Genomic DNA, 24,464 nt, shown 5'->3' on the forward strand with positions numbered 1-24,464 from the left:
GTGTCTGCTTCCTGGTGTTTTATTTTGCTGAACTTTGGTTTGGGATTTCAAAGGGATTACACTAGTTGAGATCTTTGAATCTATCATATTTCTGTTAATACATATGTATACACTTTTAAACCACTCAGCATATTTACTTATGCATTTGTAAGCTAAATCTACCTTCCACACAGAAGGGGAAACATGCATTTTCTTTGTCCCTCTAGGCCTGACTTCCTTCATTTAGCATATTTTTTCCAAGTCTTTTCATTACTTTACAAATGGTACAAAATTATTCTAAAGAATGATTAAAATTCCATTGTGTATATATACTACATTTTATTTATTTATTCATCCACTGAAGGACATCTGGTCTGATTCCATACCTTGGCTATAGTGAATAGTGTTGCAATGAATATGGTTGGGCTGGTGGCTTTGCTATATCCTGTTTTATAATCTTTTAGGTAAATGCTAGGAGTGGAATTGCTGGGTCATAGGATAGTTCTATGGTAATTTTGGGGGTTTTTTGGTGCTGGTCCTGGGCTTGAACTCAGGGCCTGGGTGCTGTCTTTGAGCTTTTTTGCTCAAGACTGGTGCTCTGCCACTTGAGCCACAGCTCTCCTTCAGGCTTTTTTTCTCCCTTTGGTAGTTTAGTGGAGCTAAGACAATCAGAGACTTTCCTGCCTGGGCTGGCTTTGAGCCATGATCCTCAAATCTCTGCCTCTTGAGTAGCCAGGATTACAGGTATGAGCTACCAGTGTCTGGGTCTATGTTTACTATTTTGAGGAACCTCCCCACTGCTTTCAAGAGTGGTTAAGCAAATGTACCCACCAACAGTGTATTAGGGTTCCCTTTTGACCACATCCCCATGAGCATGTTATTATTTGTTTACTTGATAACGGTCATTTTAATTGTGGTGAGGTGGAATCTCAGTGTTGTTTTGAGTTGCATTTCCTTTATGGCCATATGTCTATTGGCCATTTTTACTTCTTCTTCTGAGAAGACTCTTTAGCTCATTAGCCCATTTATTAGTTGGGTTTTTGGTTTTATGAGGGCTTAATTTTTTAAAGTTCTCTGTACATTCTGGATATTAGGCCATTGTCTGATGTGTAGCTGGCAGAACTCTCTATTTTGTAGGCTTTTTGTCTTATTGGGATTCCTAGCAAGAGTGATAAGACAAGTGAAAAACATAAAGGGGATCCAAATAGGGATGGAAGACATAAACTTATCTACAAAAATTGTAGATGACATGAGCCTGTACTTAAAGGATCCTATAGACTCCCCTTCCAAACTACTAGAGATAATTAAAAACTTTGTTATGGTAGCAGGGTATAAGACCAACCCACAAAAATCAATAGCTGTCTGTACCCCACCCTCTTAAAGGTTCCATTACTTCAACACTGCTAAACTGGGGACCAAGCTTCCTGTGCATGAGCCTTTGTTGGTACATTCACACTAGAGCCAAACCTTTCATCACCTTATTAGAAGATTCAACTTTGTGGTTCTAGCTTAAAACAAAACAAAATAATAATAATAATAATAATTTTAAAAATCCAAGCCCAGAGTCTGATGATTCCAATTAAGGTAAGTACAGCTATGAACATTTTATTGCTCTTTCTTTCTTTTTCTTTTTTTTTTTTTTTTTTTGGCCAGTCCTGGGGCTTGGACTCAGGGCCTGAGCACTGTCCCTGGCTTCTTTTTGCTCAAGGCTAGCACTCTGCCACTTGAGCCATAGCGCCACTTCTGGCCATTTTCTGTATATGTGGTGCTTGGGGAATTGAACCTAGGGCCTCATGTATACGAGGCAAGCACTCTTGCCACTAGGCCATATCCCCAGCCCTACTGCTCTTTCTTATAACAAATTTTCCAAGTAACTTCTCTTTGCCTTTGATCTTGGTGATCATACCAGAGGTGTTTTGTCTATTTTAGTTTTGATTTTATTCCATATACATATATATATATAAATTTTCAAATGCCATGGGCTTAACAGGTTATTTATTCTGTTGTCAGATTTTTAAGAGAAAGGAGATGTATGAGGGCAAGCATTTACTCTACCAGCTTCATTTGTTTACAATTAACATCAAAATGAAGACACAAATGCCATATTAATGAAGACAATTTTATGGAAGCAGCACATATAAAAACAACATATGTGAGTAAAACTGAATCATTCATTGAAAACTAGAAACTTTACAAATTACAAAGTATTTTAAAGCAACTATTCGAACTGTTAACTGTTTATGCATTATTTAAAATCCTTAACACAAAGGCAGATATTTAGTTATGAACTAAACCTTCAAGTAGGAGAAAAGAGCAATCATCCAAAGTTCATATCAATTACAGCAAATTAAAGCTTTACTACATTATGAAATACTCTTGCATATTAAAGAAATAGAACCCATAACTAATAATGCTTCCCTTTACTCGTTTTATAGTAAAGAATCATACTTGGTTCCCAGTTTATGGTGGCTGGAACTACAAATTTTAAATTTTACTTGTCTGTAAGCATTCAGTAAAATGTCTGCTTTCAATTGTGATTATCTCGCCTTCAAGGGATATACAGTATGGTGTTTTACTGGAGTGCTGGCCAGTCAAAATACAGTAGCTCCCAGCCAGCTACATGATCTTGAGGGCTAACACGCAATACTTCACGGTGTACTGGTTGCTAAGATGTGACGTTTGCTAGGCAAGGTATATTGAGATTTTTTGACATGACATTTTGAGTTTATGGTTGGTTTATTGAGATGAAACTAACTGTAAATGAAGGAGAGTCTGTCTTCCCTTCCTAGAATAGCCTGTAAAAATCTCTACCTTCAAGTCTTACAGTTTTATCTCCCCCAGCACTATCTGATCATAAAGTTCTTTGGTCAATGGAACATATGATTTTTTCAAGTTATCCATAAAGTAAAGTGGTTCAGAAATTTTCAGTGGATCAAATCCTTCTTCTACCAGCTGAAACTTCGGTAGTTTGAAAGTTCCTGTTGTCTCCATTTGTTTCTACAAAGCAATCATCAGGATGAGTGGAATTATTTATTACCCACAATACTTAATACACATAAATAAAATATTTAATACTATAGTCATGTTACAATAAAATTATAGAATACATATTTAATTTTAACATTTCTGTCTAATATTCTTTGTATATACTTTAACTTTAGCATTAGACGAGATCAGGTGCGTTCAGGGTGGTATGGCCATAGACGACTTTAACATTAGAAACTTTAAAAGACCTTATAAAATATTTAAACTTTGATTTATATCTAAACTTTATTTAAAAATTAACTCATTAAACATAAAATTATGAATATAATCAACAAATAGATTAAAAGCACATTTGAAATACATATCCTAATACTAGTAGAAGTTAAAAGTTATATAAGACAACTTTCCCAAGAAGAATGAAAGGGGAAAGTCAGCTTTATTCCAACTGTTTTGCTTCCTGTGACATTTTACAAATTTTGTAGGTTACTGGAAAAAGAGCCCTTAACAATCTGTGCTAGATTTTTATTAAAATAGCTGTTTCACTCATTTAGTCAGAAGTAATTTTCACTTTGTATTTTCAAGTCATATATTACTACAATTCATTTATAAATAAATATTTTGACTTCTGACTATCAGGTTTAAGTGTCAGGCTTTGTGTTAACTATAGAAAATGCTGCAATAAACATAATAATAGTAATAAACAGTAATTTATAGATATTTAATGATACTAAAACATTTTAAAAACTTTTACAAAGTGGCTCCAGTTTTCTGGAACAATCCAATGTCAAGATATATCTTCTGAATGAGGGAGGAGGTAACAAACAGTACAAGAAATGTACCCAAGGCATAACATATGAAACTGTAACCTCTCTGTACATCACTTTGACAATAAATAAGAAAAGAAAAAAAGATATATCTCCTTCTTAATGAAGATAGATTTTAAGTTACCCTACACAAAAGACCCTTACAAAATATGGCTGGCTCTCTCAACTTTCCATCCTATCTGAGTTTACTGTTTTAAGGGGTGGAGTGGGGGAAGGATGTTACTATGGTTACAGAAGGACATGAATAACATCCTTAGGGAGCGGGAATTCTTCATGTCTGCTGGAGTCATGGACACATAAAGCCACACAGAAGATAAAAATGTATGAAAAGCATATACAAATAACATGTGCATGCACATGTAAACTAGTACAAATTTTCAGAGACTAGATCATGTTGATTTCTTGGTGATAAGATGTGCTTTGGAGTAAACTGGGTAGAAGATTTGTAGGCTCTCTCTCTCTCTCTCTCTCTCTGTGTGTGTGTGTTTGTGTGTGTGTGTGTGTGTGTGTGTGTGTGTGTGTGTGTGTGTGCTCTCTACCACATGGGCTACTGCTTCACTTTTGGCCTTTTGGTAGTTAATTGGAGATAAGAGTCTCACAGACTTACCTGCCAGACTGGCTTTGAACCATCAGCCTTCTGAGTAGCTAGGATTACAGGCATGAGACACTGGTTTCTGGCTCTAAATATTAATTTTATGTATTTATTTACTTACTTATTTTTGTGCCAGTCCTGGGGCTTGCAGTCAGGGCCTGGGCACTGTCCCAGAGCTTCTTTTGCTCAAGGCTAGTACTCTAAAACTTGAGCCAGAGTTCCACTTCCTGCTTTTTGTTTTTACTTTATTGGAGACAAGACTCTTCCATGCCCAGGCTGGCTTTGAACCATGATCCTCAGATCTCAGCTTCCTGAGTAGCTAGGATGACAGGCATGTGCCACTGCTACTTGGTTATATATTAATTCTTAAAAGTAGATGAAAATCCACAACTATCTCAAAAATTCAAATAAAATATAATACTTTTGCTTTATATTTACTTGCTATTAGTATTTCAGAGGATAGTTGTGAAAATAATCTAAGATAGCATATGAAAATTCTTAAAAGTAAAATATAAAAAGGCAATATATACTTCTATCCAATTAGATAGTGTGACTTGGCCATAAAGGTTGCTTCACAAAGGCCTTCAAATGAACAAGGCACAGTCTTTTCCCCTTTGTGGATCTACTCATGATAAAAAGCAATTGTATCCAGAAAAAGAAGTCCTTTTGATTGGGTGTTAACAATTTGTGTTAATGTTGGGAAATTATATTTGATATCCAGTATTAAATAAAAGAATGATTAAATAAAAAATGAAGAAGTTAAATTACCTAGCAACTGAGTAAATTCTTTTTCTTTTTACTCTATAGAGTCTTCATTCTCAAAGTAAGGATCTCAGAATTCTCCAAAATATAAAGCAAAGGTAAAAGAAAATGATGACAATTAAAAGCAGTATTCCTTAAAGCCAAATGCCTCAGGTTCTGCACACTTCCTGTCAGCTCTCTGATGTCTGCATGGTAGAATCTAATTCTATGTGAACAGGGCCAAGTGTCTTCAGATGACACATGTCTGTGTAAAAGCAAGATGCATCTTTGGAAGGTGTGGTTTGCCTCATCACCTTCACTGGGACCACCGCTTTCCTGTGGTTCTAACTGCCAGGAAGAGAGCCATTCTGTAGGCAGGACAAAGACAAATGTCCTAGTGTTTCATCATGGTGTCTGACTTACTTAGGCTTCAAATGTGGTACCAATTAGCATGAACTCTACCTCTGTATATTTTCTTGTTACTTTTACATTTCCTTATATAAGTAAAATGGACATATTATCCTAAGGATACAAAATTTGTTTTCTAGTAAACCATCTTCTGGTTTTCTTATCTTAAATTTAGTAATACATTAAGTTGGAAAATTTACCTTAATTCTTAAAAATCTTGGACATGCATATGGTGGGAGAGATGTCACAACCTGTTCATAAATTTGTTCTAAATCTAGAGACTTATTTGGTTTTAAAACAATGGAAGCCATTCCTGTTTTTCCTTCATAACCTGGAAAAAAGTTTAAGCAAAATCATTTTTAATATGTATCAGATGAATATTTAAAAACTATTACTTACCATCACAAATATATTAATTAAACTTATTGCAACGGTAATATTTCTAAGGAGAATATGACTTGCTTCTTAGGAAGAAGACAATAATCAGAAAAGACATAGTCTGTCCATAATTTGATTCTATTACTACCAACATAAGTGCTAAGAAAGAAAACATTTGAAACAAACTATATTCCTGTGTAATATACATTTACATACATTTTCCGTATTAGTGAAAAATAAAAAGGACATATTTCTTGTTCCTAGTTAAAAAAAACCTAGAAACTGGTGTTTCCATAATTAAGTACTGCTTATTGTGACATTTATAGATCTTAATCTAGAAGGAATGTTCTGGAGCCTTTATCTAATACCTAGTGGCTAATTACTAAATATTCTAGCCTTTGATCTTTTATATCCTACACACACGCACACACACAAACACACACACAGCCTACACATTGGTCTTTTTTTTTCTCTGCCATTTGCACTATCATGAAATTATCATCATACACATATTCATAAAGGGGGCATAAAGTCTTTTAAGTAATTAAAATAACAGGGGCTGGGGATATGGCCTAGTGGCAAGAGTGCTTGCCTTGTATACATGAGGCCCTGAGTTTGATTCCCCAGCACCATATATACAGAAAATGGCCAGAAGTGGCACTGTGGCTCAAGCGGCAGAGTGCTAGCCTTGAGCAAAAAGAAGCCAGGGACAGTGCTCAGGCCCTGAGTTCAAGGCCCAGGACTGGCCAAAAAAAAAAGTAATTAAAATAACAATATCAAATACAAGCTACTGTTATTAAGTACTTGAACTGCAACAAGTTCCTCTTCAATATTATGTATAAACCCGGGGTATCACAGGAAAGATAACTGGCTATTGAAAAGCTTCTACTATTCTCAGTGAGTCACTAACCAGCTCTCTGTAGACTCTGCTTGCACATACAGTCATGCATTAATATTTAGTGGGTTTTTTTTTCCTGTGCGTGATGTCTGTTAGTTGGATAAAAGGCATTTCTTGCCAAGAAAAGACTAGGATGTTTGTTTTAATACATTTAATTAGCAAAATACATTAAAAAAAAACCCCACTGCACTTCACATTTGGTTTCTGAGAATCCCTCAAAGTCATACCTGCTACAGCTACACCATACACATTAGCTTCCTGTATGAAATCCAGCATTCCAATAGTGTCAGCAACCTCTGTGCTTGCAACATTTTCTCCTTTCCACCTAACGAAAATACAAGTTAAAGCATCCTTATCTGAAAAACCAGTGATCCACTTTTAGCTTTAGTGCCTTGGATTCAGCTCTGTGAAAGCACCTATTGTCCAAAAATCACTAGTTATTATAAACAAAAGACATCTTTATATTTTGATAGCAATTTTGATAGCAACTCAATAAAATATGCATCAAATTTTGTTAAAATAACTGTAAATCTTACAAGTATAAATTACTGACAAATGTATCTTAATTCATCATAACAATGACACTCTTTTTTTAAACCCTTTAAATTGAAAAATAAAAAAAATAGTTTAAGACTTTCTTTATCTCTGGTTCTTGAGAGACTATATGTCCCTGGAATAGAGAGAAAAGGCTAGGTGTGTGCCCTGCATATTCACACTGGGCTGCTCTGTTTTCTATGGGTACTGACTACTAATGCAAAATAATTTACTACACCTAAATTAATCTTAGGAAACAGAAAAGAAGATAAAGTGATATTTTTTCGGATTCAATTTTATCATTATGTAACAAAAGCTTATATTTGGCTAAACTACCAATTATACCTCATTGCTATATCCGTGTGTGTGTGTGTGTGTGTGTGTGTGTGTGTGTGTGTGTGTATAGAAGGTTTAAGTGGTATGGTTAACTTTGGTTACGTATGAACTCCTTTTAATATACATAAAAAAGAGCTCACAGATTTGGACTAAAGTGGCTCATTATAATAATGACAAAATTGAATATCAAAATTCAACTTATAGTTCTGTCTAGAAACAAGAGAATCTATTTTTAAATAAGGAGGCATTGTGGAGACGAAGGCCAGCTGTATCCTGGCAGTAATGAGCTGGGAGTCTGATATTTCCATAGGTGGGTGGATCACCATTATTAAATATGCAGGGCACCCAATAGGGAGCTCACACCTGAAAGTGTCTCCAGTCCGGTCCCAGAAGTAAAGGAAATTGTCCTGATCTTGGACCATCAAGTCTCCTGTGTTAAAGTAAACATCCCCCTTCCTGAAAACATCAAAAATCAGTTTGTTTTTTGTGTGTTTGTAAGAACCAGCATAGCCAAAGAAGGGATTCTTTGTATTCACAAGAGAAATAAGAAGTCCTGGTTCACCTGCAAGAGAAAAGAACATTATTTTTGGTCATCTGATCACAATTGTTGTTACACACGACATGCACAGATCTCAATTATCTCCTGTGAGCATAACCTATGTGGCCATCGAATTTCTATTGTATTTTAAGTCACTAACTCTTTGTACCTACATCTGATCTATCCTTTCACAGATGAGCTCCAACAAAGGAGCTGCTTTAGAAAAAAAAAACAAAACAATCAAAAGGAATTGTCCAAGGGAAAGGTATATTAAATTTTGTTTACACTTAGATTAATGACTATTTTTAGATTCAATAATTATTTTAATAAAATGATATGAGTGATACTCATTGAACATTTTCCACTTTGCAAGTGTCATCTTGTTTGCCTTTTGCAGAAATATTCTGAAGCTGGTAGTATAATTATGTTTCACAATAAAAGAACTAAGGTCCAGAAGAGTGAAGGTCATTGCCAAAAATGTGTGAAAGAGATAGGCCTGGAATTTAAACTCAACTCTATAATTTTGTGGAAAGTTTTTGTAAAACACTATCTCTGATCTGATTAATATGTTGCTAGAAATTTAAGGAAATAGTTTGTTCCCTTGAAATGTGATTCTGGAAATCCTTGACAAATAAGAGATGAAAGGGTGAATGGATGAGAGGTTGAACAGCTTTCCCATCCTATCATACTTAAATAGGTCTACTTATACTTAGGTACATTAATTGAAATGATTTTTCCAACAAAACATAATGAATCAAGATTTTTCTTTGAAATATGCAGGGTAAAGATTATTTCTAAGAGAAGACAAGAAGATAATTGATAGAGAGTTAAGAAGTAGGCATATTAAATAGTAGTATCTTGTTAAATCTTGGTAGTCTGAAAATACTCTGCAGTTTGCTTTTCTTAAATTTGCATTGAGGTGGGATTTCATTTCAGTTATGATATTGTGATCTTTGGGATACTGATGTTGCCTTGTGGAAGTTTAGAACCTGTGGTTGGGGCTCATCATTTAAATTGAAATTTTGAGGAAGCTTTTTAATGTTAAGCATTTGGTTTATTTTAAAGATGGGTGAAGAACATATTTAAATAAAGCAAATGTTCTAAGTTAAAAAGAAAACTATAATGGAGAGTCCCATTGTTGTGTGGAAATCAAGGCTGTTGTTTCTTTGCTTTGCTTGCTGTAAAGAGATGCAGCATGTGCACGGCCTTTGAAGTGGAGAAGAATCTTTTATCTGCCAAGAACCGCTGGGCATTTGTTATATCACTGGAAAGGAATACACAATTATCACAATAGACAGTTGACCTCCAGCAGCTGATGGGATATGTATGTCTGTTCTGTCTGAATGAATGGTTCGTAGACCTTGCACAATCTGCAGGCAACATTTCCCACCACGCTGGGAGTTCATTCTAACCAGCCACTGAAAATTTGTTGTCATGTTAACACTTTGTTTTCCTCAGATTCCTTCTGAACTTTCTGGCTTCTAAGGGCCCACAAGCCTCTGGCCAAAAGACATACCAAAAAAAAGCCTTGGTTTACTCATTCTCAAAGTCACAGTCCTTCACTAACACTGGCCTATCATTGTTATCATTATCTTCATCTCATTATCATAATCAACCCCATCCTCCTCCTCCTCTTCTTCCTCCTCCTCCTCCTCTTCCTCCTCATCATATTTACTGAGCACTTTCTAGGTATCAGCCAGTATTCTGAGGGCTTCAATTCACATATATTTTCCATCTAATCTTCAGCACAAACATGTAAGAAAGGCCTCATTTTACAGGTAAATAAAATGAAAAAAAATGCAATTTTCTCAATGTCACATGGCTGTCAAATGTAGGAGTGGTTATTTACATAGGTCCATCTGACTTCAGAGCCTCATCATCACCACTTATATTACCAGTCTACATTTCCAATGTTTTAGAAGCTTACAAGACACGTTCTACTGGTCTCAAAATTTATATTCTCTGTTTTTCTTCCTTAGGATACAGGTATCAGATTCTTCTCCAAAGACTAATTACTGCAAAAAATGCATAAATGAGCCATGTTCATATCAGATATAAATAGGAAATATTATCATTGTGAAAACATATGCCTTGACTTAAAGTATACTGAAAAAATACATTGAACAGTTCTTTACGAAAATTCCTAAGGAGTAAAGTAGGTTTTTGGGATCAACTACTTTTTAAGAAACTGTGTGATTGCATAATAAACACAGCTCTGAAATTCAAGTTCCAATATCAGCAGTTACTATAATTGTAAGACAACACTTGGGTTTTAAGTTCTGTGGAAGCTCCTCAGAAAATGCTCTGTTCTTGGATACTGTCTATGAAGTTAAATGAGAGAAATGTAATTAATTGAGAGCTGCTGTTATCAGCAGAATTAAAATCCCAATAACTCTAATTACATATTAAAGCTACTTATTTTTTCTTTTCTGAACCCAGTAACTTTGACAGTTGGCCTAAGGAGATAGCTAAATGTTTGTCTTACCTATTTTCACAGGGTCACACCAGTTCTGTTCATTTCTCAGAGGTTCATCTTTCTGAAAATCGTACTTTATCAAGTCAAAAGGGAACAAAAGCTGCAGAGGTAAGATTAAACAAACAAGATAAGAAGCATTCAATTATTTGTGCAATGACATCTACTTACTGGTAGGTTTTATGCTCAAATGAAATAAGTAATTAGAATATGGCGTCATTAAAATAATCAACTGTTATATAAATGTAGTGAATTTGATCTGATTTACATTCATGCAGATAAAAATCACAGTTAAATTGCTTCATGAAATTAATTCAAGCAATATTTAAAAATTAATTTTCAGTATTTCCAAATTAACTTTTGCATTGTAAATACGTAACACACACCAGAAAATAGGCCATTTTATCCCTTCAGAATTAAAGGTTACTAGTGTTAACTGTAATGTTAGACCACTGAGTAAGAGACTTCCTGAAGTTTTCATTTTGCATGACTGAAAATCTTCATTAACCAACAAAAAAGTTACTTTGCTGATGAAAAGTCGAATAAGTATATGAAGACCATAAAAGAGTGTACTAGTGAGTAGCACTCCTTTGCTTCCAGCTCCATCCTTCCTTCCTTCCTTCTTTCTTTTTTCTTCTTCCTTCCTTTCTTTTTTTTTTTTTTCTCTTAAGGCTGGTCCCTACCACTTGAGCCCCACCTTCAGATCTGCCTCTTTGTAGGTTAATTGGAGAAAAGAGTCTCTCTGATTTATGTGCGCAGGCTGGCTTTGAATAGCTGTGCCCAGATCTCAGCCTCTTACATACCTAGGATTACAGGTGTGAGCCATTGGTGCCTAGCATGTTCATTTCCTTTGTGCTGCCATTCACCTTAGCCAACATTACTCAATCTTTATCACAAATAAGTGACATGAAAGTATAAAAGCAACCTATCATTCAATTATATACATATTCTCATAACTATAGATAAGAACTCTATTTCTGTAATCATTTAAAACTCCATTGATAAAGAAAACTCTTTATTCAATATATTTAATTTTTTAAATGTTTTTTCTTTTATGTTTTGTTTTTGTGATACCAAGAAACTAAACCCAGAGACTTGTACAAGCTAGTAAAACACACTACCACTAAGCTACATTCCAAGCCCTAGGTAAAGAAAGTTATAATGGAGCCAGAATATGTACCATGTAAATATCAGAATTTTTGTTCTTATTTTCTTAGAATGCCTAAAAACTAAGGTTACATTTGGATATTTCCTTTGCTTTTCACATTAGTGTGCTGAAACTAACATCTAGTAGAACTTCTATAGGCCACTATGATGTGAAATGACAAATTCATATGAGAATCCTTATCATATTAAAAACCAAGCTGATGAGATTTTTTATTTTTTATTATTATTATTATTATTTTATTTTATTTTTTTTTTTGCCAGTCCTGGGCCTTGGACTCAGGGCCTGAGCACTGTCCCTGGCTTCTCCTTGCTCAAGGCTAGCACTCTGCCACTTGAGCCACAGCGCCACTTCTGGTCATTTTCTATATATGTGGTGCTGGGGAATCGAACCCTGGGCTTCAGATATACGAGGCAAGCATTCTTGCCACTAGGCCATATTCCCAGCCCCCCAAGCTGATGAGTTTTTAAACTCCAGGTATTTTTGTTGCTCTGCTATATCTGCAGTGACTACTTCACTATGTTGGGCTGACACACAAGCCCCTACATTCTAACCTGGAGAAATTGGTTGCATCTAACCAACATATATATATATATATATATGCATATATACATATATATACACACCACACACATATATGTATACACACATATATATACATAAATTATGAGATTTTATCAAACATGAGTAATCTTACTAAACTGATTTAGAAAATATGAAATGATAAAATGAGGTGAGAAAAAATAGATAAGGAAGATAAATGAGAGAAAGATGAGGGACAGAATAAGAGAAATGAATAAAGAAATGGAAAAAGGTGAATGTGAATAGTATCAAAGATTAAACACTAACGTCCTTGGCTTTTAATCTTAGAAAAATCATCATGTAGCATCATTCTCAATTCACTATTTGTGTTAACATCTAACTTATAGCAACAAATATCAATTGAGCATTTAACTGTATTCTAAATATGTTGCTCAGAGTTTAAGAGTTATATTTAAGCCTTTACAATTAATTTAAGCACTATGTAAGGTAGGAACAAAGCCTTGCTCATGACTCCTTTTTATCTCCTTTTAAAAGCATGCTTCAGGTTGAAACATTTCCCAGCAGCTAATGATACAGGCCTGTTATTTGTTTAAGGTTAATTTGGCAAGGATGGACTAGTGGGATCCATTACACACTCAATTACTGTTCAATGTGTATGTCATCAGATGCGCTAGACATGGTGGTCCAGAAATTGGAAAAAGTGTGTAACTTAGATGAAATAAACACAGTACAGTTTCTAGAAATAACTTGGATCAGTTAAAAGTACAGGGATTCTTTCTACATTCAAGAGGTCTTCATGATATTATCAATGGCTGTGTTATAAGAACACAAGTAAAAACAGTTACCATGTGTTCACATAACACAAGTTCAAGTGTACTTCCAGCACACATCTCCCAGGGGCTCAGTCACAAACATCTCCACAGATAGACTCCCTAGGGTGATGCAGCCCATACATGTGTGGCTGTGTGCAATGGCCCCTCCCCAATGTGCCTTTGCACACTCAAATTCATGAATTGATAGATTGGCAAAGGGACCCAAAAGTCATTCCCTCAAGGAATATGTGAGGAAACTGTGAACCTAAAGAAAAGTAACTCATCAAGGTTACAAAGTCAGAGTTGATACTAGAAACCAGGATATCAATCCTTGTGTGGTGGCAAATTTAACTTTGCTGAGAAGATGTCACTCACACCTTTCACCTGCATGTTCTGAGAACAATGTCTAAGCAAGTCTTTACAATGTCATGTTTTAAAAGGACTGTATTTATTGGTCTAAAGTACTAAGGGCAATTGTAGGTAAACGATGGGATCTAGAGTGGGGTTTCTTACCACCCAAACAATGTGATTCAGGCAGGGACCATCCAGCTTCAGTTCCTTAGAAGAAGAAAACGGATGTAGGTCATGTGGGCAGTGGCAGTTCTTACTGTACAAGAGATCACATCGGCACACTCTGCCCACTTGGTATTTTCCTGGATTCTGCCCTATTTATATCTTCCCTGACTCATTTTAATTTGTATAATTTAGCTGTGATCATCTGTAAGCATGAGTGTTGTGATTTTTTCAGTAAGGGCTTGGAGTCCTTGTTGCAAATCATGAAACCTTAGTGACTCCTGAAATTGCAAGTGATGCCAGAGGTAACAGTGATCCTTTGCAGAATGTTTCCTAAGTTTGCAGCTTGCTACCTTTCTTCTTTTTTCTTTAGCTTGCTGTCTTTCTTAATGCCTAAAAGACACTCACTTTTAAGATGATTAATAAAAAGAAGCTTATGAAAAAGTTAACCCTAGCTACTTGGGGAGCAGGGTGAAGATCAGGGAACAGAGATTTGAGGCTAGCATCATCAAAAAAGGTTACGACTTCATCTCAATTAATGGCTGGACATGGTGATGTTCATCAGACATCCTCAGCTACACTAGGACACACAAATAGGAGGATTACAGCCCAGATTGGACCAAACAAAGAATAAGACACTGCTTTTAATAAACAAGGCAGAAAGTAGCATGGTGTAGGGCTTGAGTAGTAGAAAATCCTAGCAAGCCCAAGGCTCTGAGTTCAGTCCCCAGTATCACTGCCTCCCAATACGCATGCACACACACGCACAAACACACACAAAGAATTAAGAAAATGGGTCAATTTAATCTAATATTTGATCTTTATGATGTCTCTATGAGTTTTTAAATCTTACAATTATTTTGTATTCCCAAGTTTTATATTTCCATTCCATTTATAGATATAACTTGGACCTGTGCAAATCTACTATGTTTAAATGTATTCAAAACTGACAATAAAACCTTTAACTGAAGGTGATTCAATTTTTTCTTTTTGGTCTTGGGACTTGAACTCTGGGCCTGGGTACTGTTCCTGATTCAGCTCAAAGTTAGCACTCTACCATTTTAGCCACAACACCACTTCCAGTTTTCTGGTGGTAAATGGAAATAAGAGTCTCACAGACTTTCCTGCCTCGGCTGGCTTTGAACCATAGTGCTCAGACTTCAGCCTCCTAAGTAGCTAGGATTACAGTTGTGCCTCCAGCACAGGACTAATTCCATCTTTGTAAATTCTATTTTCTCTTCAGGTTGACCAGAACTTTAATTTTAGTGAATATTTTACGAGAAATATTGCATTCCTATAAATTTGTGGCTAATTATGTTTTCTAATTTTTGAAAATATTTTGAGACAGTCTCTTTGTTTCCTTTATGTTTGAACAACTTAGCTAGAACTAAACTCCTTAGGTGAAGACATTCTTTTCAGTTTTTGTCTGAAATTGTGAGCATTTTATATCTCTAGAGATATCTGAGCTATGTCTCACACTTAACTATGCAACACTTTGCACAGTATAAAGAATAAAACCTTTGTGCTTTATACTTTAACTTGTTCTGATTCTTAAATGTTTTGTTCAGTGATTTTCATCAGTGTATACTTCTCTGATGATCATTCTGTACCATGTTTCTTTCCCTGGAACATAATCCTCTCATTTGCCAATGACTGAAGGATTTAGCAAAGTTTTCTTCTATTCTGCTTTACAAAAATTATTTTTCTTCTTGATCTTTTTTTTTCTTTTACAGGAATACAAATTAAGTACATGCAAGATCACTGTGTCTACATTTAACGATCTGTTTTCTTTTACATTATTGTTGTGTGTGCGAGAGATTGTATTTGAAACAATGTGAATGTGTGCTGTTGTATGTGACTCTTTAGCTCATCTGTTTTTTTGTGTACTTCAATGTGATGCTCACTTCTATAGTATTTTATTTTCCTTTCATTTTTTGTTGACCTGAGAATGTTTACATTTAATTTCTTTTATAGATTTATGATTTCCTTGAAAATTTTTTTATCTTTCGCACTTTCATTTTAAAGATAAACATGTTATAAGATTTAAAGGCTAGAAAAGTATTTTTTCCCAAACATTTTTTTTTTTTTTTTTGGCCAGTCCTGGGCCTTGGACTCAGGGCCTGAGCACTGTCCCTGGCTTCTTCCCGCTCAAGGCTAGCACTCTGCCACTTGAGCCACAGCGCCGCTTCTGGCCGTTTTCTGTATATGTGGTGCTGGGGAATTGAACCTAAGGCCTCGTGTATCCGAGGCAGGCACTCTTGCCACTAGGCCATAACCCCAGCCCCCAAACATTTCTTAATCATTCTGAGTTACTTACTATTTTGGTGTGCATTTGTGTTTTTCAGTTACCTTTTATGTAGATTCATTTTTCTCCATTAACATGGATTTCATACTTACCACCTAATTATTTTTTTTTCCAGTTGAAAATATTTTGGGAGGGCTGGGAATATGGCCTAGAGTGCTTACCTCACATACATGCCGCCTGGGGTTCAGTTACCCAGCACCACATATATAGAAAATGGCCAGAAGTGGTGCTGTGGCTCAAGTGGCAGAGTGCTAGCCTTGAGCAAAAAGAAGCCAGGACAGTGCTCAGGCCCTGAGGCCAAGGCCCAGGACTGGTCAAAAAAAAAAAAAGAAAATATCTTGGGAAAGGAGAAGTGTGTCTGTGACATTTACTTAAGTTTGTCTATCATATATGCTATCACCAAATTTCTTGTATTGATTGTCTTCCGGGCATGTATAGAATATTATCCCTCAAGCTGTATGCATTTAACAATAACAAATAAAAAATGTATTTGTGCCAAGGAACCCTCCTTGGCTGCCTAGCCACTGTCCTTCAGTAAGAAAATTCTCTATTTTGGAGGCTGATCTCCCTATGAACTAGTAAGCACTATCCTCATTCAGTTTACTTTTTTGTTTTTCATCTGAGATTAGGACTCAATTTGGTATCTGATGCTTTAGGTTTATTTGGCAGGCACCATACCACCTCAGCCACCCCTCTATCCCCAAGTTTAAATTTTTTGATACCTGTATTTATCACATTTCCTTACTGAATTATAAAACAGTCACTAGGGCTAAATTTGCCCGACATGTAATAAATCAACATGTGAGTGAAAAAAATAAAAGACAGACACGAATCCAGATAGGATGAAGGACAATTCTTTTTATTTTTAATTTCTGAATTGGGAACTAAAATGAGTTGAAAAATAGAAGTTTCCCAAATTGGAGATAATCATGACATTTCATATTATTGACATGAGTACAGTCTGACTGGTGGAACTTAAAACACTAGAACCTTATAGTCTAGTTAAGTCAGTAATAGAAACTGCAAGTCATCTGTATTATACAGATGGCCAAGAGAGGTAGGTAGACCAGATGGCCAAGAGAGGTAGGTAGACCATTTTCTGGAATTCATTTTAATAAACATTATTTGATATGATTGGAGGCCCACAGGCCTTTGTGTTGCTCCACTGAGCACACCATCCTTATGTCTCCAGTGTGTGAGTGTCTAGGCACTGTGCCTTTGTGTTTCTCCCCTGCACATACCCTCCTTTGGTCTCCAGTGTATGAGTGTCTAGTCCTCAGATGCTTTTTGGATGTCACTGTGGAATGATCCAGTTTCACAAAGGAGGCTTAGGAACACTAAACTTAGAATGCAAATTTAACTGCAGTTGGTGTAAAAGTTAATCATAACAACACTTACTTCTTGTTCAGGTCACATATGCATTTCTTGCCTTCAGCTAGACTTTCAACATTCAAAAAATGCATTATAAAAATAGTGTGCCCCACCGTTGGGTTAGATTTAAAACATTGATGAGACTGATGCCAGTTTTGATGGGAAACTTGACTGAAAAGATGAGCAAGTGCAGCATGAGCAGCATCTGTTTGTCAGCTACTTGCAGATACTGCAAAGTGATCCCCAGACTAGAAAGCCAAGCACCATGCGTATTGCTCCCAGTCATTCTTTGATGTGAGGCAGTTCATGAGGGGATGCAAGTAATGCATACACACAGAGGTTGCACAATGGCATTCTTACAGGATTTTTTTAAGACAACAATGGCTTGAGTTAGGAGCTTGACAATCTTCTAAGCATGTGTTTTACCACTAAGGAAATAAAGTGGAGGAGAGAAATGATTAACTGTTAAAGTCTTTCTTCACATACGTTCACTTATGCCAGGCCACCAGCCTGTCAACTTCTGTTCTTCCACTATGTGTGTCAGTCAATTTGGGAGTTAGAAAGTGAGCTGCAAGGTTCTTTTCTCCCTGTCTAGTCTCTGGAATGTTAAATGTAGAATTCTTTACACTTTGAATATCTGGCACATTTACCAGGGAAGCAAGACCCAGTACAAACAGCAAGATCTGGACTACAAATTCATTTTATTGTGATGAGATCATTCTTGAGTCAACACATTAAGTTATATTTTTTTCTAGAAAATTGTAAAATTCATTTAATAAAGTGTCGAATTTACTTATAGAGACTCCTTCAAGGTAGCCTATTATTGTCTTAAACATGAAGACAATAGCTGGGGAGAAGGGCTACCAGACTTCCCTCCACCCAGCATTAAAAACCTAGCTCTATATTTTAAAAAGTCATATTTGCATTTCTTTTGACATTCTTCAATTACTTTTTTCTGTTTCATTGATTTCTGCTCTTTTTCATTTCATTCCTTTTTGTTTTATTTGATTTTTCTTGTGCCTTATAACTAACAGTATAGATATTAGCACAATTCAGCTAATTTTTAGCTATTTTATCTAGGTCCATGAGTTTTTAATGCAATATTTTCGATATGAATTTTCTTTGACTCAGAAATTTAGAAATATTTTATTTTCAAGTGCATAGATTATCTGCTTGTCTTTTGAAAATTTATTTTCAACCTAAAGAACTAGTTAGATGGCTGGGAATATGGCCCAGTGGTAAAGTGCTTACCTTGTATTCATAAAGCCCTGGGTTTGAGTCCTCAGCACCACATATGTATAGAAAAAGCTAGAAGTAGTGCTGTGGCTCAAGTGGTAGAGTACTAGACTTAAAAGAAGCCAGGGACAATGCTCAGGCCCTGAGTTCAAGCCCCAGGACTGGCAAAAAACTAAAAACAAAAACAAAACAAAGAACTAGCTACAGAATGTATTCATAAGTAATCAATTCTTTGATGGCTGAGAATCCTTTAAGTGGTCCAGGACTTTTGTACTTGAAAAGAATGAGTATTCTTTGTTGTGTGTATTGTCCTAGTATAGGCCAAATATTCTCTGTCATTTTTGGTTAACTTTGCTTTATACATCTTGAAAGTTTATTTTCACCATTACTCTAAAACGTATTATGCTGTGTATAAACTGGACTTTGGCAATTATTTTGTTCAAGGCAGTTGAAGACATTTGCCTACAGTCTTTGGTATTTTCATTGTTGCTATAAAGCAACTGGCTGTCCATATTTTACGCCTAAAAAGGTGCCTTATTCATCTGCCTTTAAGATTTTAGTGCTATCTTGGTATAATTTCTAAATAAATCATTTACTAGAAGCCTACACATATGTTTCAAATGGTGTAAATGGCAAGAGCTAAGAATTAGTGAAAGAAAATAACCAAGGAAAATAGAAAGGGTTGCATTAGTATATGTTGGGACTTATGTTCATTATTTACACATTATATCAGTGAACTTGAACAGTGAACAAAATTAAGTATCTTTATCCCTCTTTTTTTAGCAGAAAAACATGGGAGATGATGAGCCTGAGAAACCTATAGCACCATCAAGTACTTCCAGATGCTATTGTTTACCCCAGATTGTAAGCCAGCACAATGGCTCCTGGTATTGAGGAGGTTGAAATCATGACAATAGAGCCTTAAGGTCAGCCCTGGCAAAAAATTCACAAGACCCCATCCCAACAGAAAAAGCTTCATGTGGTGGTATGTAGCTGTCATCACAGGTGTTCAAGAAACACAAATAAAAGAATTGGGGTGCAGGCTAGCCTGAGTAAAAAGGGAGACCTTATCTCAAAAACAGCCAGAACACCAAGGGCTGGAGTTGTGACACATGCAGCAGAGAACCTGCCTAAGAAGGCATGAAGCCTTGAGTTCAAATCCAAATCCCACCAACCAACCAAAGATATGTACTTATACACAGATATATGCATACATATACGGGTACATACATACGTAAAAGTTGTAGCCATATTTATTGTAATTTATAAGCACAAATTTCAGAGTTAGGAAAGAGAATTAGCAGTCATTAGCACATCACCTTTAATAAAATAATACACTTACTTTGTGAAAAATGTTTGTTCTTCCCACAGCTCCAATCTTCCCAGTGTAATTTATGAAAGAAATGTTTCCTTCAGTAGCTCCATAAAGTTCACACATTTTGATATCCCCAAATCTGTTCATGAATTCTCTCCAGACATCACCCCGTATACCGTTCCCAACTGCCAATCGGACTTTATGATCCTTTTCTCCTTCTCTCTGTGGGAAGAAAAGATTTTACTTGCCAACAATTCCAAATCCCAATTGTTTTCGCTCATTATTATTTACATAGGAAAAGATCCTGAAAGTTGCATAGAAGCTACATACATGAATTAGTGGGAGAGAAATAAAAAACCCAGTTTATATACAAGTGAATCTAATAGGTTGTGAGATTAACAATGGCCAAGATTAATAAAGCCTCTATTTGTACATCTAGAAAAGGTATTTTTAAATTCTAGATTATTGATGATCTTTTTGTTTGGCAGATACCAGAGACAGAAGAAAGTATATTTCAAGGGATAATAAATATTCATTTTGTGATGCTATAAAATATGTTTATTCCTCCTGTTTGATCATTTATTAGAAATAAAAAATTTAAAAATATGTTGACAACTATAATCTTAGCTACTCAGGAGGCTAGACTTGAGGATTGTGATTTGAAGCCAGCCAAGACAGAAAAGGTTATGAGACCTTTATCTTCAATTAGCCATCAAAAAGCCAGAAGCAGAGCTGTGGCTCAAATGATAGAGCACCAGCCTTGAGTGAAAAATATAAGGTGCAGTGCCCAGACCTCTGTACCAGCATGTGTGTGTGCATGCACACACACACACACACACACACACACACACACACACACACATTGAAAATGATGTTGACTCCTTCTCTGGTTGTCAGTTTATCCATCAGAGAAAAAGTATCTATCTCAAGTATATAGAGCCATTTACCATGAATTCCCAAAACTCACCTTAAAGTGAACAATAAAATTGAAGACACAGGGGGCTGGGGATATAGCCTAGTGGCAAGAGTGCCTGCCTCGGATACACGAGGCCCTAGGTTCGATTCCCCAGCACCACATATACAGAAAACGGCCAGAAGCGGCGCTGTGGCTCAAGTGGCAGAGTGCTAGCCTTGAGCGGGAAGAAGCCAGGGACAGTGCTCAGGCCCTGAGTCCAAGGCCCAGGACTGGCCAAAAAAAAAAAAAAATTGAAGACACAGAATTGACATGATATTTAACTTGAAAATATGTAACATTTATATGGAAATATTTTAGAATGTGTAATATGTTCAGGGTTTACTTTATAGTTCATATTTTCAAATCAAATGGGTTGTAAATTCAATTAAATATTTAACTGGATTTGTAGCAAATTTAAAAGGCACTTTATTGGGTGACAGGAATATTGGACTGGCTAAAATTACAGTAGAAATCACTGTGGTCTCAGTATGTTTATGGTTTTCTATGTGCTCCTGAAATCATCATCAAAAGCAATAAATATAATCAAAAGTAATAATAAATTAGCAATGGCAATGAAAGAGAAATCAGTGTCCCTGTACTTGCAATTGGGACATTGGTGACAAATTCCACTACCAGCTAGGCTGGTTTTGTTTCTGGGGGGGTGCTGGTCCTGGGGCTTGAACTCAGGTCCTGATGCTATCCTTGAGCCTTTCTGCTCAAGGCTAGGGCTCTACTACTTGAGCCAGAGCTTTATTTGTGGCTTTTTGGTGGAGAGAAGAGCCTCTCAGACTTTCCTGTTGGGGCTGGCTTTAAACTATAGTGCTCAGATCTCCATCTCCTGAGTAGCTAGGATTATAGGCATGAGCCTCTGGCTCTCTCCATCCAGGTTTACAGCAGCACATTCTGAAATATATTTTTAAAGGATTAAAAATAGAAAGGAAATATGTAAAAGGAAAGTTTCAAATACATGTAATAATAGTCCTACAGAACAACAAGAGAGTGGAAAAGTAATACATGAAGAAATTTTAGGCTAGGCATGATAATACATGGTTATAATTCTAGCTAAATCATGGCCATCTTAGGGATAAATGAGATACCCCCATCTCATCAAATGAGCCAAACACATGGTCATTATGTATTTTTAGCTACAATGAGACTTAGATAAGAGGACTGTGGTCTGAGGTGGCCCAAGGCAAAAAGCAAGACCGTATCTGTGTAAGGCTTTTAGGAGGTGTATATCAGGCAGCAGACAGACAGTTTTGTAGTCAGAAGGCCCTGAGTTCAAACTCCAATATTGCTAAAAGAGAAAGAAAATTCAACTGAGTATTTTCTAAAGCAGCAAGCTATTGTAATGCCCAGATTTCAAAGCCCCCAAAGACAACCATCAGAGTCCAGAGTCAAAGCCAAACTGCAAGGGTTGTTTATTGCAAGTTCGAACCCGGACCTCTGCACACTCGTTGCCAGTGACGCTGAGAAACCCAGGGCACAATTCCAGCACAGCTTTTATAGATGGGTACAGGGTAGTTGGGGAAGACCCTTGGTTACAAGTACATGATTGGTTGACATTTGCCCTAGTTTACTGGTCACCTCAGGATTGGCCTGGATCTCCGGGCCGAATTATGGCACCAGACGGCCTTAACCTTGGGGTACAGATCCGGGTGGGCCTCCAGGAGTGGTCACATAGCCACATTCCTGGAGCCAGATGGTTCCTATCTCTTGTGCCCAGATCCGGGCTGGGGTCTGAAAACGAACACTTTTTTATGTCCAACCTTGATTGAGCTTCAGGCGCGGAGGATTAATCACGTCTTGGCGCCAGATGGTCGTTATCTCCAGTGCCCAGATTCGGATAGTACAGAGTTCACAGAGGGGTGTGGGGGGCGTGTGGTTACAGAGTAGCTATAGAAGACTGCTGGTATTTTTCCACTTTCCCATGGGTTAGCAAGCAAAGGTACAGAAGCAAAATAGCTGTTGGGGGCATAATGATTATAATTTTATTTTTACGCTCCTCACTATGGATTAAAAAATCTAAAACTGTCACAGAGGATACGTCTTGACATTTTCTGGTAAGAATCATGAGAAGAAAAAAATATAAAAATAAGAAAAAAGGGGAGAACTTCAGGAACAGTGAAAAGACACATCATCCCGACAGGGAGCACATGGGCATTTATGAGTGACCTTCAAACAATGACTAAGAACACTTAAGTGGGATAATACCTTTAAGATTTTTTTTAATTTTTTTTTTTTTTTTTGGCCATCCGTGGGCCTTGGACTCAGGGCCTGAGCACTGTCCCTGGCTTCTTTTTGCTCAAGGCTAGCACTTTGCCACTTGAGCCACAGCGCCACTTCTAGCCATTTTCTATATATGTGGTGCTGGGGAATTGAACCCAGGGCTTCATGTATACGAGGCAAGCAATCTTGCCACTAGGCCATATCCCCAGAAGATCTTAAGAGATAATTAACTTCAACCTAGCATTTATACCACATGAGCATATTACTCAAAAGTAAAAGCAAAGCCAGGTGCTGGTGGCTCTTGCCTGTAATCCTAGCTACTCAAGAGGCTCAGATTTGCGGATCACAGTTAAAAGCCAGCACAGGTAGGAAACTCCATGAGACTCTTATCTACAACTGATTGCCAAAAACTGGAATTGGAGCTATGGCTCAAGTGGTAGAATGCTAGCCTCAAGCAAACAAGTTCAGGGACAGTATCTAGGCCCTGAGTTCAAGCCCCAGGACCAGTGCACGCATACACACACACACACACACACACACACACACACACACAGTAAAATCAAAAGATATTCCTATTGCTTTCACACTATATTTTAAGTGCAATCTTTATAATAAACATCTATACCTATACAAACAAATTACAATTACAGTTGTTTGTAGACGTGGAAGTCTTCCAATGTAGACAAATGGCAAGTTCCTAGTTTCTCAACAGAAAGACTAGGGTTGAACACACCAAGGAGTCTTAATTGAGCAAGATTTATTTGAAATGGAGTAAGTTTTAAAAAAATCAATTTTTTTAGTGCAAAAGTCTCTTGTATTCCCTTCCTATGGTTGTACCCCTGCTACCACTGTATCTCATCTGAGTACCCTGGATACTGTTTATATGGGTATTAGAACTAGGGAAAGGAAAGGGAATATCAAAATTGAGAGACAAAGGATAAAAAGAGAAACCATTCCAAAAGCAATACTTTCAAAACCATCTGGTGTAAACCAACTGCACAACTCTTGGGGGGAGAGAGGAATGGGGAACGGGGAGGGGGGAAATAAGAGAGGAGGTAACAAGTTGAACAAGAAATATAGTCACTGCCTTACATATGAATCTGTAACCCCTCTGTAATAAACCTTGACAAAAAAGAAAAAAGTTGAAAAAATATTTCTAGGGCTGGGAATATGGCCTAGTGGCAAGAGTGCTTGCCTCGTATACATGAAGCCCCTGGGTTGGTTCCTCAGCACCACATATATAGAAAATGGCCAGAAGGGGCACTGTGGCTCAAGTGGCAGAGTGCTACAGCCTTGAGCAAAAAGAAGCCAGGGACAGTGCTCAGGCCCTGAGT

General features: G+C 36.7%; 1 protein-coding gene across 2 annotated transcripts in view; it reads right to left on the reverse strand.

Moving 5' to 3' along the window:
* Positions 1-2,084: 2,084 nt before the first annotated feature.
* The window catches only part of Slc27a6 (solute carrier family 27 member 6), a 57,771-nt gene continuing 35,391 nt past the window's right edge, over positions 2,085-24,464 (reverse strand). The window contains exons 5-10 of one of the 2 annotated variants that reach the window (XM_048356796.1): positions 19,974-20,168; positions 10,699-10,789; positions 8,039-8,237; positions 7,033-7,130; positions 5,730-5,860; positions 2,085-2,976 (exon numbers count right to left, since the gene is read on the reverse strand). In XM_048356796.1, the coding sequence (XP_048212753.1) occupies positions 2,800-2,976; positions 5,730-5,860; positions 7,033-7,130; positions 8,039-8,237; positions 10,699-10,789; positions 19,974-20,168 (891 nt within the window). In that variant the 3' untranslated portion in view covers positions 2,085-2,799. Of the gene's footprint in view, positions 2,977-5,148; positions 5,221-5,729; positions 5,861-7,032; positions 7,131-8,038; positions 8,238-10,698; positions 10,790-19,973; positions 20,169-24,464 lie in introns of those variants that run through there. The other variant, XM_048356797.1, reaches the window with a different exon arrangement.

This window comes from Perognathus longimembris, chromosome 11 (assembly GCF_023159225.1).
Source record: "Perognathus longimembris pacificus isolate PPM17 chromosome 11, ASM2315922v1, whole genome shotgun sequence".
NCBI lineage: Eukaryota > Metazoa > Chordata > Mammalia > Rodentia > Heteromyidae > Perognathus > Perognathus longimembris.